General features: G+C 38.8%; 1 protein-coding gene across 4 annotated transcripts in view; it reads left to right on the top strand.

Annotated features, from left to right (window-relative positions):
- Positions 1–15369, top strand: part of Bdp1 (B double prime 1, subunit of RNA polymerase III transcription initiation factor IIIB) — an 87746-nt gene that overhangs the window by 15473 nt on the left and 56904 nt on the right. For all 4 annotated transcript variants that reach the window (XM_029468188.1, XM_029468190.1, XM_021180075.2 and 1 more), the window contains exons 8-12: positions 3841–3895; positions 9211–9351; positions 9916–10197; positions 12310–12448; positions 13395–13553. In XM_029468188.1, coding sequence (XP_029324048.1) covers positions 3841–3895; positions 9211–9351; positions 9916–10197; positions 12310–12448; positions 13395–13553 — 776 coding nt within the window. The remainder of the gene's footprint in view (positions 1–3840; positions 3896–9210; positions 9352–9915; positions 10198–12309; positions 12449–13394; positions 13554–15369) is intronic.

Raw genomic sequence — 15369 nt, 5'->3', positions numbered from 1 at the left:
TGCTACATTTTTTTCCTTTTTAAAAAAACCTTTAAAAATTATTATAATTTTAAAGACTTATTTATGTTATGTATGTGGGTACACTGTCACTGTCTTCAGACACACCAGAAGAGGGCATTGAAAACCATTATAGATGGTTATGAACCACCATGCGGTTGCTGGGAATTGAACTCAGGACCTCTGAAAGAGTACTCAGTGCTCTTAACTCTGAGCTATCTTTCCAGCCTTCAAAATTATTTTGTGTGTATGGGTGTTTGCTTGTATGTATGCCTGTGTGCCTAGTGTCTGTGGAAGCCAGAAGAGGGTATCAAGTCACCTAGAACTGGAGTTAAGAGCCACCATGTGATGTGGGTGGTGGAAATTGAATCCAGGTTCCTGGAAGAGTAGCCAGTGCTGTTAACTCTTTGTCCATTTCCCCAGCCTCCATATTATATTTTTTGAGGAATATTTACCATTTCATTCATGGGGCATATTGGTTTGCATTTTTCTTTTTTCTTTTTTTGAGTACTGGTACTGAATTTGTGTTTTATCACTAAGCTATATCCCTGATCCCTGTAATTGTCTTTCAGAGTTCTTGGCTGTTTGGTGGTGTTTGCTGAGATGAGCAGGGGCATGTACCTCTTGCTAATTCTGGAACAGATTAAGATTAGCGTGGTTTCCTTTAAAACGGAAAAAAATGTAGTGTTTGATGGGACTTCCCTGTGAAGCAAGTCTCTGATTTTTTTACTATTTTTTTTAATGGTGAAAGTGTTTATATTATAAATTAAATTTTTTCATACATACAGAGGTATTCAGTATTTTAGTTTTAGTTAAGCCTGCAGTTCCTGTTTCTGAGGAGGCTGAGGCTCAAGCATCACTGCAGCCTAAGAATTTAAGTCAGGCTGAACAACACAGACCTGTTTTCCTCCACAAATATTGATTCCTGTGTTGCTGGGCAATGATGGCACACACCTTTAATCCCAGCACTTGGGAAGCAGAGGCAGGGGAATCTCTTGAGTTTAAGGCTGGCCTGGTCTATGGAGTTACAGTGAGACTAGGACAGCTAGGGCCGTTACATAGAGAAACCATGGGGTTTTTTGGGGGGTGGGGGGAGGGCTAGGGGATAGGGAAGGGATTCTTGTGATAATTTTAATGCTAAGTTGGAGAGATCATATCTATAAAAACTTTTTACTGTTGTCATATAACATTTGTAGGATTTGTAGTGATAACCCTCTTTGATTTCTTTTCTATTTCCTCTGCCACTGATCGATCTTCTTTAAATTTGTTTTTGTTTGGGGGTTTTGAGACAGAGTTTCATTTTGTAACTCAGGCTGGCTTCCAAAGTTGATCCTCCTTGCTTAGCTGATAATCCTTCTCTAAGGGCTTATAATTTTAAGAATATCCTTTGTAATAAGGTAGATATACTAGTGTGTGCCTATCATTCTGGTATTCAAGAGGAGTCAGGAGAATAGTGAGTTTAAGACCTGCTTTGGATGCATAAGATCCTGCCCTAAAAGACCACAAATAAATAAACAAAACTTACAAAACATGTCTGGGGCCATGACTTAGCTGTAAAGCCCATGTCTTACAAGCATGGGAGTCTGAGTTTGAATCCTGAGCATCCATGTAGAATGTGGGCCATGGGGATACATGCCTGTAACCCCAAAACTAAAGAGGTATAGACAGAAAGATTAGTAGGAATGCATGGTTATTTTTGAGTTGAGTAGTGAACTTGAGGCCACACTAGAGTACATTAGTCCTTGTCTCAAAAAAAAAAAAAAAACCTTCTATCTTATATTTTATATATATATATCAGTGCAGGTTAGATTTTTTTTTTTTTTAAACTTAATGAGAGATCATTAATGCTCCAGCCTCTGTTCTAGCCCACTGACGGAGAGAAAGATGGTTAGTAGGAATAAGGGGATGTAAACCTGTTTAGAAGTAGTTCTTTGGGGCGATTCCAATCTTTGTTGTCAGAATACTAGTAGTCCAGTCTAAAATACCAAATATGAATCAGTAGCAATAGTCTAGTCCAATTAGCAGACAATAAACACGAATCAATAGCAGTGGCTTGATCCAGAGCAATCTGTGAGACTTGGCCAAAAGGGCAAGAGACAGCCAGAATACCACAGGAAGATCATTGGCGCATTTCTCTCTATGAAGTCACAACAAGCGAAGAAAGCATTTCGAGGTGTACCAGTGCATGGTTCACTGTTGGGTTCTACTTACACTCTTTCCAAACATCATGCACCCTTTCATCTGTCTGCTTCAGTAAAATAGCCTCTCTGTGTCTGCTTTAGGAAACATCCTCTCCAGTGTCTCCTTCAGCAAAACATCCTCCCATGTGTCATCTTCCTGAAAACTATTACATGACACAACTGAGTCTCCAAAGAAACCAGAAATTTCTGCTTTATATTTGGAACTATATATAGATGAGATAAACTTGGGTTCAAACTTTTGCCTAATTGTAGACTCCTCTATTACACTAAAAAAACATTTTGGAATAATAATGAAAATGTTCAATGTTAGGAGTATTTTAGGTTGGATAAAGTTAATGTTAGCTTAATTGACTATAGATTTATCTTTGTGTGGTAGTCAACTGTTGTTTTTAATGATAATCCACTGAGCACGTGTGCATGTGTTTTGAGTAGGTGTATCATCCCACTTACTCCTGTGAGTATATGCAAGTGCTCACTCATGGCACTTGGTTCCTTTCACCTTTATATCAGTTCTGACTAGTGACATGAAGCTGGCAGGCTTGGCCCATGGTGACTTTCTATGTGCCATAAATCTAGCTTCATTGTTTTATTTCTGTTGTTGATAGTAAAGATAAGATCAGAAAAAGAATCTTTAATCTTTATTACAAAAAAGTTGATAATATTTAGAGTATGTGTATGTGCCTGTCTTTGAGTCTGTATGTATGTGGGGGTTGTGCACATGTTCATTTGAGATCAGAAGACAGCTTCTGGGTATGTTAGTTCCTCCTTCCACCATGTGGGTTCCAGGACCACACGAAGGCCGTCCTTTACCTGCTGAGCCAGATTCACTAGCTCCTCAGTCCGCATTCAGTTTTTTAAAAGATCGATCTATCTATCTATCTATCTATCTATCTATCTATCTATCTATCTATCTTTATGTATGTGAGTATGCTGTAGCTGTACAGATTGTTGTAAGCCTTCTTGTGGTTGTTGGGAATTGAATTTTAGAACCTCTGCTTGCTCTGGTCAGTCCTGGTCACTCCAGTCGGCCCAGCTCACTCAGGTCTACTCCACTCGCTCAGTCCCTGCTCGCTCAAAGATTTATTTATTATTATACATAAGTACACTGTAGCTGTCTTCAGACATACCAGAAGAGAGTGTCAGAGCTCATTACGGGCGGTTGTGAGTTACCATATGGTATCTGGGATTTGAAATCAGGACCTACGGAAGAGCAGTCAGCGCTCTTACCTGCTGAGCCATCTCGCCAGCCCCCTCATTAAATTTTTAAAAAATTCTTTTATATATATGTGTTTTGTCTGTGTCTATGTATTTGTGTCACACGTGCGCAGTACCTGAGGAGTCCAGAGGAGGGCATTAATTCTCTGAATTGGAGTTAGAGATGGTCGTGAGCTACTAAGACGTTGCTAGATGCTGAATATAGGTCCTTGGAAGAGCAGCCAGTGCTCTTACCCATTGAGCCATTTCTCTAACCTTCAGTCCTCATTTTTCAGTCACTGAAGCTTTCAGAAACTTAGCCTGTTGGCTAGGATATACCATTTGATAGGGAATAGTATGTTTTATACTTTCACATTAATGCTTACTAAATAGAAATAATCCTTGTTTAATGGCAGAACATTACTATAGATCTTTTTGTTGTTAACAGAATAAATTTAAACGTGAAGAAAAAACAAATGGATGGAGAATAGACAAAGCATTCCGTAAGTATTAAAGCATTCCTTCACAAGTATGATTCATAGAGATTGAAACATGGCCAATACTTTGTCTTTGGCTCTCGTGTGTTTTAGATTCATTCTCATATTGTCGTTAAAAATAAGGATGGGAGTCTTTTCCATTTTGCTTTTTTAAGATAAGGTCTTGCTATGTATTTCAGGCCAGTCAGGAGCTGTTGATCTTTTTGCCCAGCCCTCAAGTGCAAGCATTACACGTGTGCACCACTGTGTCTGAGGGTTTTTGTTTGTTTGGTTTGTTTTGTTTTTGAGACAGTGTCTCACTGTGTAGCTCTGCTGTTCTAGAACTCACTATGTAGAACAGGCTGGCCTCAAACCACAGGTTTGTATCTGAGTCTTTTTATTTAACACTATGAACTTGGTAGTTGCTACAAATATTTAAGCAAAGAATTAGCCCAAATATCCAGAAGCTGGTAAGCTCATGGATTTTTACAGTAATTTCAAAATTTTATTTTGTGTCCATTCATGTGTGCATGTGCATAAGTGTGTGGATCAGAGTACAACTTGTAGAAGTTGGCCTTCTTCTCTCATGTGGGTCTTGGCTAAATTTAGGGTGCCAGGCTTGCTAGTAAGTGCTTTTATAATGGAGCCATCTCACTGTCCCCTGAGTGGTTTTTATTGGGAAGGAATTCTCTGTTCAAGAGATAGCTTATGGGAAGTAGATTGCCATAGCTGATTCCTTTTGTAGACAGCCAGCCCGTCATTGGGTCAGCAGCATCTCTTACCTGTGTGCTCCGGCTGCTCTTGAAGATGTGAATACAGCAGCTGAGAACCTGCCTGAACAGCCCTGAACTCAAATGGGTGAGGGATATTGATAAGCAAATTTCAGGTAGTGATTGAGTTCTTAGGAAGAAGAGAAAGGAATTGGGCCTCATTGCTTATAGTGAAGTTCTTTATGAACAAGTAACATTTTAATTTAGATTTAAAAGAACAGTAGGTAACTTCTAGCTTCTAAATAATACCTTCATTAAAATTAATTATTTTGTAAGTCCACATAAAGACTAAAAGATCTATAAATAAAAACAAAATTTATTTAAAATAGCTTAAATAGTTTTTTGGGTTTTGGAAGGTTTTTATTAACAAATACCAGCTTTTCATAATTAATATATCTGTTTATTTAGTCATAAAAGTAGCTGAAGTGCTAATTTTTTTTAATTTCTAAATAAAATTTCATATAAATTTCCTTTGGAAGTAGGGTCTCACTGTTTAGCCCTGGCTGTCCTGGAACACTCTACATAGACCAGGCTGGACCCAGATTCATAGAGACCCACCTGCTTCTGCCTCTCAAATTCTGAGATTAAAGGTGCACATCACCATGCTTGTCTAAAAGAGTTTTTTTAAAGATTGTTTTGTGTGTATATGTTGAGTGCCTGCATATAAGTGTGTGTGCCATGTATGTTCCTGGTACCCACAGAGGACAGAAGAGTGTATTGGATCCTCTGGAACTGAAGTTAATGGGCAGTTTTGAGCTGCTATGTAGGTTCTGGGACTTTAACCCATCCCTTACCAAGGGCAGTAAGTACTCTTAACTGCCAAGCCATTTTTTCAGCTCCAAAATAAAATTTTCCTCACCTCTCTATCCCCTGTAGAGCCTCTTTATGTAATGCTGGCTTGCTTGGAACGCAGTATGTAGGCTAGGCTGGCCTCAAACTCACAGAGATTCATTTGCTTCTGCCTCCTGAGTTCTGGGGTTGAAGGTGTACAGCCCCACATCCAGCTCAAAATAAAATTTCTTAATTAAACTTAGCCACAGGGCTGATATTAGGGGGAACTAATTCATGTGTGGTTCAGAAACTATCCATTGTGTAGCACATGGGTTTATTTTCTAAGTAGACACTGTGGTAGATGAGTATGGGTCTGATGCCCAGTCTTGCGTTGTGTCTTCAGGGAAAGTGTTCCAAGTTCCGGAATATTATAGACAGAGGAACTTTTAAATTTTAAAAATGGAGAAACTTTCCACTGGGCTTAATAATTTATAGATCTCATAGTTTTGTTTATCATTTGAAGTAGGAAATTAAAGAATTAAAGCTTTGGTGGCTTTTTGAAAAAGATTTCTGAGTATGAATGTGTGCATACATGTATATTCACTACATACATGTATTCTCAGATGTCAGAAGTGAGCATTGCCTTCTTTGGAACTGGAGTTATGGATGGTTGTGATCCGCCTTTGGGTGCTGGGAATTGAACCTGCATCCTCTCTGTAAGAGCATAGATACTATAAACCTCTGAGCCATCTCTCCAGCTTCCCTCATGGCTTTTTTTTCCTTTTGAGAGGGTTCTATATTTTTAGTTCTCTAGAACCACAGAAAGATTGTTTATTGGTTCTTTGAGTACTAGTTTATCATTGCATAGAGTTGGAACAGATTAGTGTTTTATATGTACCTCTTTCTGAGCCATTTTTGTCATCTTTCTGCACATTCACCAGAGTTTCAGTATTTAAGGAAGGATTACTCTATAGATTTGTTACTGATTGGTTTACTAATTGTTCTCTCTAATGTTATACAGTTGACAGTGGCAGTATTTCTAACTTCATTTGACTATTTTACATTTCATATTTACTTCCTATTTTATTGATACACAAGAATACACAATGAAGTGTTTGTAGGGTTGGAGAGATGGCTCAGCAGTTATGAGCACTGTTTGGTCTTCCAGAGGTCCTGAGTTCAATTCCCAGCAACCACATGGTGGCTCAGAGCATCTATAATGTTGACGTGGTTGGAATAAAAAGGGTGCAGGTTGTAATTATAAGGCATTTGGAGGATGTGTTAGTTTTCCTCAGTTATGTTTGAGGCTGAAATGGAACCCAGGTTCTTGTGCATGTGCTCTGTTACTGGCCCTATCCTTGCCACTTAATGTAATTGATACACAAAGTGCAAAGTGTAATGTGAATGTTAACAAAGAGTATACCGTAATAACCAGCACCCTAAGTTATGCATACACTGTTTTCATCAATTGAGAAGTCCCTTTGTTCCTTCCTTTGAAAGCCCAAGAAGACTGCTATTTCCATTTGAGTTACCATGGACTAGTTTAGCATGTTTTAAATCATCTAATTCATTGAGTGAATAATGTAATGCTTGGTGTCTGGTTTCTTTTACTTTTATTTTTACAATTTCTTCATTTCATTGCTTATATTAATAGTTTAATCCATTTATTTAGATTGGTTCAAAAGTAACTTTAGCTTTTTGCATTGTAGAAATTAAAAAATTTTGCATTGTAGAAAATAAAAATGACATTTTGATTACATTCTTAAATAAGGCTATGCACATTTCTCACTTTTTGGTCTTGTACTAATGACTTATTAACTGTTTATAATGGAAATCATATTAGACAAAAAGCAAATTCAAGATACTCTTAAATTTTTTTAAGATTTTATTTTTATATTCCTGAATGCATGTCTGTACAGTCTAAATATGCAGTTTCTACAGAGAACAGAAGTGGATGTCAGATTCCCTGAAACCGGAGTTACACTTGGTTGTGAGCTACTCTGTGGATGCTGGGAATTAACCTTCAAAGATTAGTGACTTAGGGTCACTGTTGTTGTGATAGAACACCATGACCAAACCTACTTAAGGAGGAAAGGGTTTAATTGGCTATGCTTCCATATTACTGTTCATCACTGAAGGAAGTCAGGATGGTACTCGTAGAGCAGGAACCTGGAGGCAGGAACTGATGCAGACAGCTTGGAGGAGTGCAGCTTACTGGCTTGCTCTTCATGGTTTGCTCAGCCTGTTTTCTTATAGAACCCAGAACCACCAGCCCATGGGTGTCCCCACCCACAGTGGCCTGGGCCCACAGGCTTGCCTACAGCCTGATCTTATGGAGTCAGTTTATTAGTTGAGTATGTCTCCCTTTGGATGACCCTAGCTTGTGTCAAGTTGATGCACAACTAGCCAGCACAAGCAGCCAGTGCGCTTAACTGCTGAGCCAGCTCTCCTGACTCGTAAGTGTTTTCTTACTTGAGTTCAGAATGGGTCATGTATCCAGAGAAATTGCAACAATAACAATGCATTTGGTCTAGGAATATGCCATTGCAATAATGGTTCAAAAAGGTGTGTAAAGAAGAGGAGCCTTGAAGGTGAGGAATGTAGCAAACTCTGAGCAATTTATGAATCTGATCTTTTTACAATGTAAATGTTGCTGTAGAATTCATTGTGGGTATTTGGCATTTGAAGGAAATTGGGAACATGAGAAATCTCAATAAAAAAGTCATCATCTTGAATTGTCACTGAGTATACCATTTCTTTATGGGGTTGTGGCATGCAGTGAGAAATGGATGGTGTTGTGAGGTATAATAAAATGTGAGTAGTGTAAGACAACTAGCAATGACCAGCACAATGGTGGACCGAGCTGAAGCTTCAAAGCACCCACTTTCCACAGCCAAATTTGAGCCTCCCACAAAGGTGAGGGTCCTGATTACTATCTGGTGATCTAATCCACAACTTTCTGAAATCTAATGGAAATATTAGATCTGAGAAATTTTCCTAACAAATGTGTGAGCTATGCAGCCAGCATTGGTCAACAGACAGGGCCTGATTCTCCACAGTACCCAACCTTGTATCACACAACCGATACTTTAGACGTTCGGAATGAACAGGCTATACATTTGTTGTTGTTTGGAGTCAGGGTCTCACTGTAGAACACTGGCTGATCTGCAGCTTGCTGTGCAGGCCTGGGTAGCCTTAAACTTACATCAAAGATGTGTGCTATTGCTCCTGGCTCGGGATACAGCGTACTGCTTTATCTACCATGTGCACCTAACCCGTTGCCAGTTGACTACCCCTTCTCAACATTGTTTTTATAAGGAAAATGTGCTACACCAGAAAGAAGCAGAAAATGTTTTCCACAGTTCATTGAGTCCCAAGCATGGGGTTTATACTGCAGTAATCAAAACAAAACAAAATACCGTATTCTTAATTAGCAAAAAATGTGTTGCTTGGAATGGTTTTTATCTTGATTAAGAAAGATGTATTTGAAACTATGACATAAAACAGCAGGTCATTTTGGGCCAAGCTAATAAGGTTCTTTTTTTTTTTTTTTTTTTTGATGCTAGGGCTTGAACCCAGGGCATGCTGCACAAGTGCTCTGTCTCAGAGCTTTTACAGACTTAGCCTTTATTTGTTGATTGCCTTTTTCTTTTATTACTTGATAATGTTATATATTTGTTTATCCATACTCTGTCTAATAAATAAGTCCATTTGCTCTGGATGTTGTAATACTTTAAGAACTAGAGAAGGCTATTTTTTTAAAAATAAGAAACTTAACATTTCCCCCCTTTCTTTAAACAGAGGAAAAACGCCCTTTTGACTTCGATTTTTTTGCTCATTTGCTTCAGAAAGTTCTTGCTGAAGAAGAAAAAAGAAAACAAAAATCTACTAAATGTCAGAGTTCAAAGGAAAAGGCCTCCAAACCACGGAAAAACTTAAAAGGTACTGATTGCCTCTTAGGAATTGAGAATTCAAGTGTTACTTAGGTAGTGGACATTGGCCTAAGTGCACATCAGGTGGTGGACATCTACTTGAGTGTACAGTAGGAGGGCATCAATAATCATAACAAGTTATTACATAATAATAATAATAATAATAATAATAATAATAGAAATTGCTTTGCCAGTTATCTGGGGCAAAGCAGCAGCTCCCTTTTAATGATTTATATTTTTGTTTGTGTGTTATATGTGTGAGTGTGTGTGTGTTTAGTGCTCTGCAGAGAGGCCTGAAGTGGCTGGACAGATGACTCAGAGGTTAAGGATGCTTTGTTACTCTTATATCTGACTGGAATTCAGTTCCCAGCACCCCTGTTGGTGTGGCTTACAGTTGCCTATGTGAATGTTACAACTGTTATAACTGATTACTTCATTCCCCATTTTAGTGTGTTTTTAGCTTTTTGCACAAAAGTAATATGATAAAATATACTTTTGAGTATTTATCATCTTCCTTTTCAGTAAGTTTTCTGTAAGTGGTTCATGTAGTTATAATAGTTTCTCTTGTTTTTAGCAAAAACAGTAACCAGTGAAGAAGTGAATGATGATCCAGATGAGTCTATAAATAGTAACATTTCAGATCCAGAAAGATCTCAAAATGATGCTGAGGCAGTCAATGAAGAAGAGTCACCGAGTTCATCAGGACAGCACTTAGAACAAGCTATGTTAGAGCAAGACCAAAATCAAGAGAAAAAGAGGAGGAGGAGCCAAGGTGAAGCTAATAAACAGGAAGCAACAAATCTTTTAGAGAGGGTTCTTGTTCATCCGAGCCCTCCTGCAGCAGAAATACACAAGCGTAAGTTTCAAGCTCATCCTCGGAGCCTCTGTTTTACTTGAAAAGACAAGCATAGTGATGAGTATGGCAGAGCTAGGCTGTCCTGTGGGTAATAGCAGACGCCGCCGAGTAAGTGGTTGTGTGCTCAGTACTATGTTACACCTTGCCATTTACTTTTTCGTTTAGATTGTGCCTAAGATGTATTATTTCCCTTGATTCCCATTAACAGCCTTGGGTAGTCACTGTGTCTCTCACTGAAGCTCAGATTCTTATGGTCTACCTTTATGGGACACCTCTGAAGCCTAGAGTAGGTCATTTAATTTTGAAAAGAGCTAACAGAATTTGCATTTTTTTCTTCTTGTACTCTTAGTATGCAAACATACTAAAATTTGAGTGTTTGGAGAGGAAGACCAAAACTTTAGAGGAGACTTGGGTCCTTCTTAAGAGCTTGATTTATGAATACTTAGCAAATAGTAAGTTTGGCGATCCTGCTCAGTGGTAGAGCATGCACTTAGCAGTGCAGATCCCTGGGCTTACTCCCTAGGTTTACTCGGCCTGCCCTCCTTCTCCCCAAAAGCCAGATAATCAAGAAAAGACAGAAGCAAACCTTTCCTTGATTTATCTAGTTCCCTTTACCAATACAATTTTTTCTTTTAAAAAAATGCTTTATTTTTTGTTTTTTCTTTTTGGTTTTTTTTTGAGACAGGGTTTCTCTGTATAGCCCTGGCTATCCTGGAACTCAGAAATCCGCCTGCCTCTGCCTCCCGAGTGCTGGAATTAAAGGCGTGTGCCACCACGCCTGGCTTAAAAAATGCTATTTTTATCCATGTGTAGAATGTAGTTTGATCATATCCAACCTTCAATCCCCCTCTAGCTCCTCCCAGAACCTCCCCAACATACCTTTCTCTCAGCTTCATGCCCTTCTTTTATTTTTTATTTTATCATTAATTTTTGGATTTTTTGAGACAGAGTTTCTCTGTGTAGCCCTGGTTGGCCTGGAACTTGCTCTGTAGACCAGGCTGGCCTCAAGTTCAGAGATCTCTTGTCTCTGCCTTCTGAGGGATGGGATTAAAGGCATGCGCCATAACACCCAGTTGACAATTGTCTGATTTATAAGCATTAGGATAATATACTTTTGTTTACCATTACAAGAAATACTTTATATAGAGGCCCGTGAGATAACTCAGTGGGTAAAGGTACTTAAGTTTGATCCCAGGGACCCACAAAGGAGAAAACCAACTCCTGTTAGTTCCCTTCACATGGGCACTGTGGTAAAACTCTCTCTCTCTCTCTCTCTCTCTCTCTCTCTCTCTCAAACTCTCTAAAACTCTCTCTAAAACTCTCTCTCTCTAAAACTCTCTCACACACATACACACTTACTCACAGAGTAAATGAATAATAAATAAGTGAAAAGTATGTTTTAAAAGAGATTACATACCAAAGGCTACTGGGTAAAATGGCAGCTGCCTGTAACCCCACCATTTAGGTATTAGAGATAGGTAGGTAGATTCAGAAGTTCAAATGATCCCTGGCTACCTAGTGAGTTTGAGGGCAGCCTATTACATTAGCCCCTGCTCAACCCAGAGAAAGAAAGCTCTTACATATAAAGCAGAAGAGCTTAACTGTCAGTTCTAGCTCTTTTACCATCTTAAGTATTGGGAGTCAGTTGAGATGCTGAACTCAGATGGTTCTTCTTTATGATATGATTAATAGTAATGCTTTTTATTACATGTCTTTATTTTGCATCTGTTTGCATTCTTGAGATGGTAAGCAGGGGAAAGACATGTCTTACAATCCTGACACCTTGAGTCTCTCCCCCAAACTTGGAAAGGTAAAAGGAGAGAACCAGCTGACTTCTGAGCCCCATGTGCATGTGATAGAACATGCGTGCACACGTGATACTGATAAATGCAATAAAACTTCACAAGTAAGAGATGGCTTAAAGGCTAAATCTCATACCAACAGCAACAAACAACAGCAAAATGTCATAGAAAAAAAATCAAGACTAAATCTTGAATGATAAGTAGATTAATATTTTGTAGGAAAAGACAATAGTATATGGAAATTCCTTAGGCTTTAAAATGTAAATATCTTTGCTACTTTTTTGGAATAACGTATATTTTATATTCCTAGATACATGTCCTTCTGAGGAAAATGAAAGTGAATGCAATAAAGAACAGATACCATGCTTGACACAGAACATAGATGACATTGCAGGTTTAGTACCCAGTGAAGAGACCGAGATGAGAATGGACCCCATCCCTTCCACATGGTAGGAACCTCTTTCCTGGCTTCATTTGCATCTTCCATGGGTTCCTGAGAGAGGATTATTGAAGTCTCCCACTGCCATAGTGGGTTTACACTTATTTTTCTGTTTGCTTTGTTTCATTCTTTTATTTGTTTTCAAACTTTTTTTGTTACAGTCTTAAATGACTGGGATTATTGTGTCTTGGATATTTTTTTTTAAAGATTTATTTTTATTTTTTAATTATGTGTGTGTATGTCTTTGGATATGTGCACATCAGTGCAGGGGCCCACAGAGGCACTGAATTCCTCTGGACTGAAATTATAGGTGATTGTGACTACCTGATATGGGTATTGTGAACTGAACATGACACCTCTGCAAGAGCAGTATGCACTCCTAACTGCCTAGCTGTTTGTCTAGCCTCTTGGTTAATTTTCTTTTTTCAATCATTGTGTATTAATGTTCAAGCTTGGTGTGTTAGTGCACACCTAAAAACCCAGTACTGAGGATGGTAAGGCAGGGAAATTATAAGTTCAAGGTTAGCTTAGGCTACCTGGCAGATTCAGATTTCCTTGGACTACTTAGTAGTTCCTGCCACCAAGATAAATAAACACACACACAAACAAATCCTCCTGTTGTCTCTTAGGTGCTGGGTTTACAGGGTATGGACCACCACAATCAGTTCCTACTACCCATATAAAAAACTAGTGTAGTGGCACATACTGATAATCTCAGTGTGTACAAGCAGAGATGAGAGAATTCCCTTGGGCTTGCTCATCAGGTATGCTAGGCTAATTGATGAGTCTCAGATCAATGAAAGACTCTGTCTTAAAAGCAAAGTGGATGGTTCCTGAGCAATGGAAAGAGGTTTTACACCATACCAGTGTACACACAGTATCTTTTGGTATGAGATTTGGTATGACAATTTATTTGTAGGAATTCTTTTCCTCCTGATACGTTTTCCCTTCCTTAGTAATCAACAAGACATCATGCCACTAGCAAGGGAGTCCTCAGAGTCGGGTGCTGCGGCTTTACCTGTGTGGGAACCCGGTAGTACTGCCTCTGCTGACATGGCTAATGCTGAGAGCTCCTGCTCAGAGGGAAGGGGTGCTGACCTGAAGACTGCGGCACCGTAAGTGTCTATGCAATAGGACTTATGTGTAAAAGTTTCATAAGGTTATTAAACACTTTTGTTTTTTGATTTTTGGGATTAAACTCAATACATCACACATACTGGGAAAGTCTTCTAAGAATAAAGGCTGAGCTGTATCTCTAGCCTTTGATAACTTCTTTTTTAAAGATACATATTTATTATTTTAAATTGTGTGTTTGTATATGTGTGTGTATATATATACGTATATATGTGTATGTGTGTGTGTGTGTGTGTGTATATATATATATATATATATATATATATATATATATATATGCGTGTGCATGTGTGTGCCTCTGTGTGAATGTGTGTGCGCATGCGCGCCTGCCTGATCGTTTTTTAGAGTTGGAGACCATTATGAGGTACCTTGTGCTGTGCTGAGAACCAAAACCAGGAGCTCTTAACTGCTGAGATATTCTTCATCCCCTTGTTAAAGTTCTTAAATAACTTTTTTAAAATTTTTGTATTTTTGGTTTTTTGTAACAGGGTTTCTCTATGTATTCTTGGCTGTCATGAAAGTCAATATGTAAGACCAAGCTGACCAAACTGTATGGTCAAACTCATAGAAGTATGCCTGCCTCTGCCTCCCAAGCACTGGGATCAAAGATGTTCATGACCACCACCCAACTAGAAGGGACTATTAATATGTAGATCACTTAATATGTAATTTTACAGTGGTCTATTAATCACATGTCATCAAAATTTTCCATTTATTATTTTTTCTCTTTTGATTTTTCACTTTCTGTTTCATTATGGAAAGAAAATTCAGCTTGCCAGGACAGCACGTGCCTTTAATCCCAGCACTTGGGGAGGCAGAGCCAGGAGGATCTCTAAGTTCCAGGCTAGCCTGGTCTACAGAAGAGACCCTGTCTCAAAAAACAAAACCAAACAAAGCCAAAAAACCAAGAAAACCCGACCAGCCAAATCAACAAAACAAGAGAAAGAAAAGAAGTGCTGGGTGGACCTGTGGGCCTGCTTGTATTAGCATAATACAAGCACTGGGTTTGATTGGAAGACCCAAAGAATAAGGGGAAAGAGTGATTGAGGAAGGTTCCTGACATCATTCTTGGGACTTGTATTCATCAGGGTTCTCTAGAGGAGCAGAACTTACGAGATGATCTCACACACACACACACACACACACACACACACACACACACACACGGATGTGCATATGTATGTGTGTACGTATGTAGGTAGGTAGGTAGGAAGGAGGGAAGGAACACAAATGATGTGGCACCTCCCAGTCTCTAAAGATCTGGATTAAAAATGTAGCTTCGTACATCAAAGATCCAGATTAGATGTGGGTCTTCCTACTTCAAATTGTTTAAGAAAAAAAAAAAAAAATCCCTGACAGGTATATGTAGCCATTTGGCTTTTAGTTAATTCTAGAAATAGACAGACTGACAACAAGGAATCAGCAAGCACGGGCCTGCATCCCCACCCACAGCCACACGTGAGCGGGAATACACAGGCACACCGCATGCACATGAGAAGAGGAAGGAAAGCTGTTGAGCTCAGGAATGCTTATTTTCAGTAAAGCATGCCACATTGGGAATCAGATTTTTTAACTTAATTTTTGGGATAAACTGTTATTTGTTTGGTTAAACATGAAAAAGTATAAAAACACAACAAAGTTTGTCTGCATGTCGTCCTCACTAACAAGTGATCTGTGCCACTTCTTTTAGAGGCTTTATGTGTCTGTTGAACAAATACAAGTGGCTTTAGAATGTAGTGTCCCCCCATACCTTTATGTAAAAATTATCTTTTTTTTTCCCTGTCTTTGAGACAGGGT

This window comes from Mus caroli, chromosome 13 (assembly GCF_900094665.2).
Source record: "Mus caroli chromosome 13, CAROLI_EIJ_v1.1, whole genome shotgun sequence".
Classification (NCBI taxonomy): domain Eukaryota; kingdom Metazoa; phylum Chordata; class Mammalia; order Rodentia; family Muridae; genus Mus; species Mus caroli.
The sequence above is the reverse complement of the archived record's forward strand: the minus strand, read 5'-3'. Positions and strand labels throughout refer to the sequence as shown.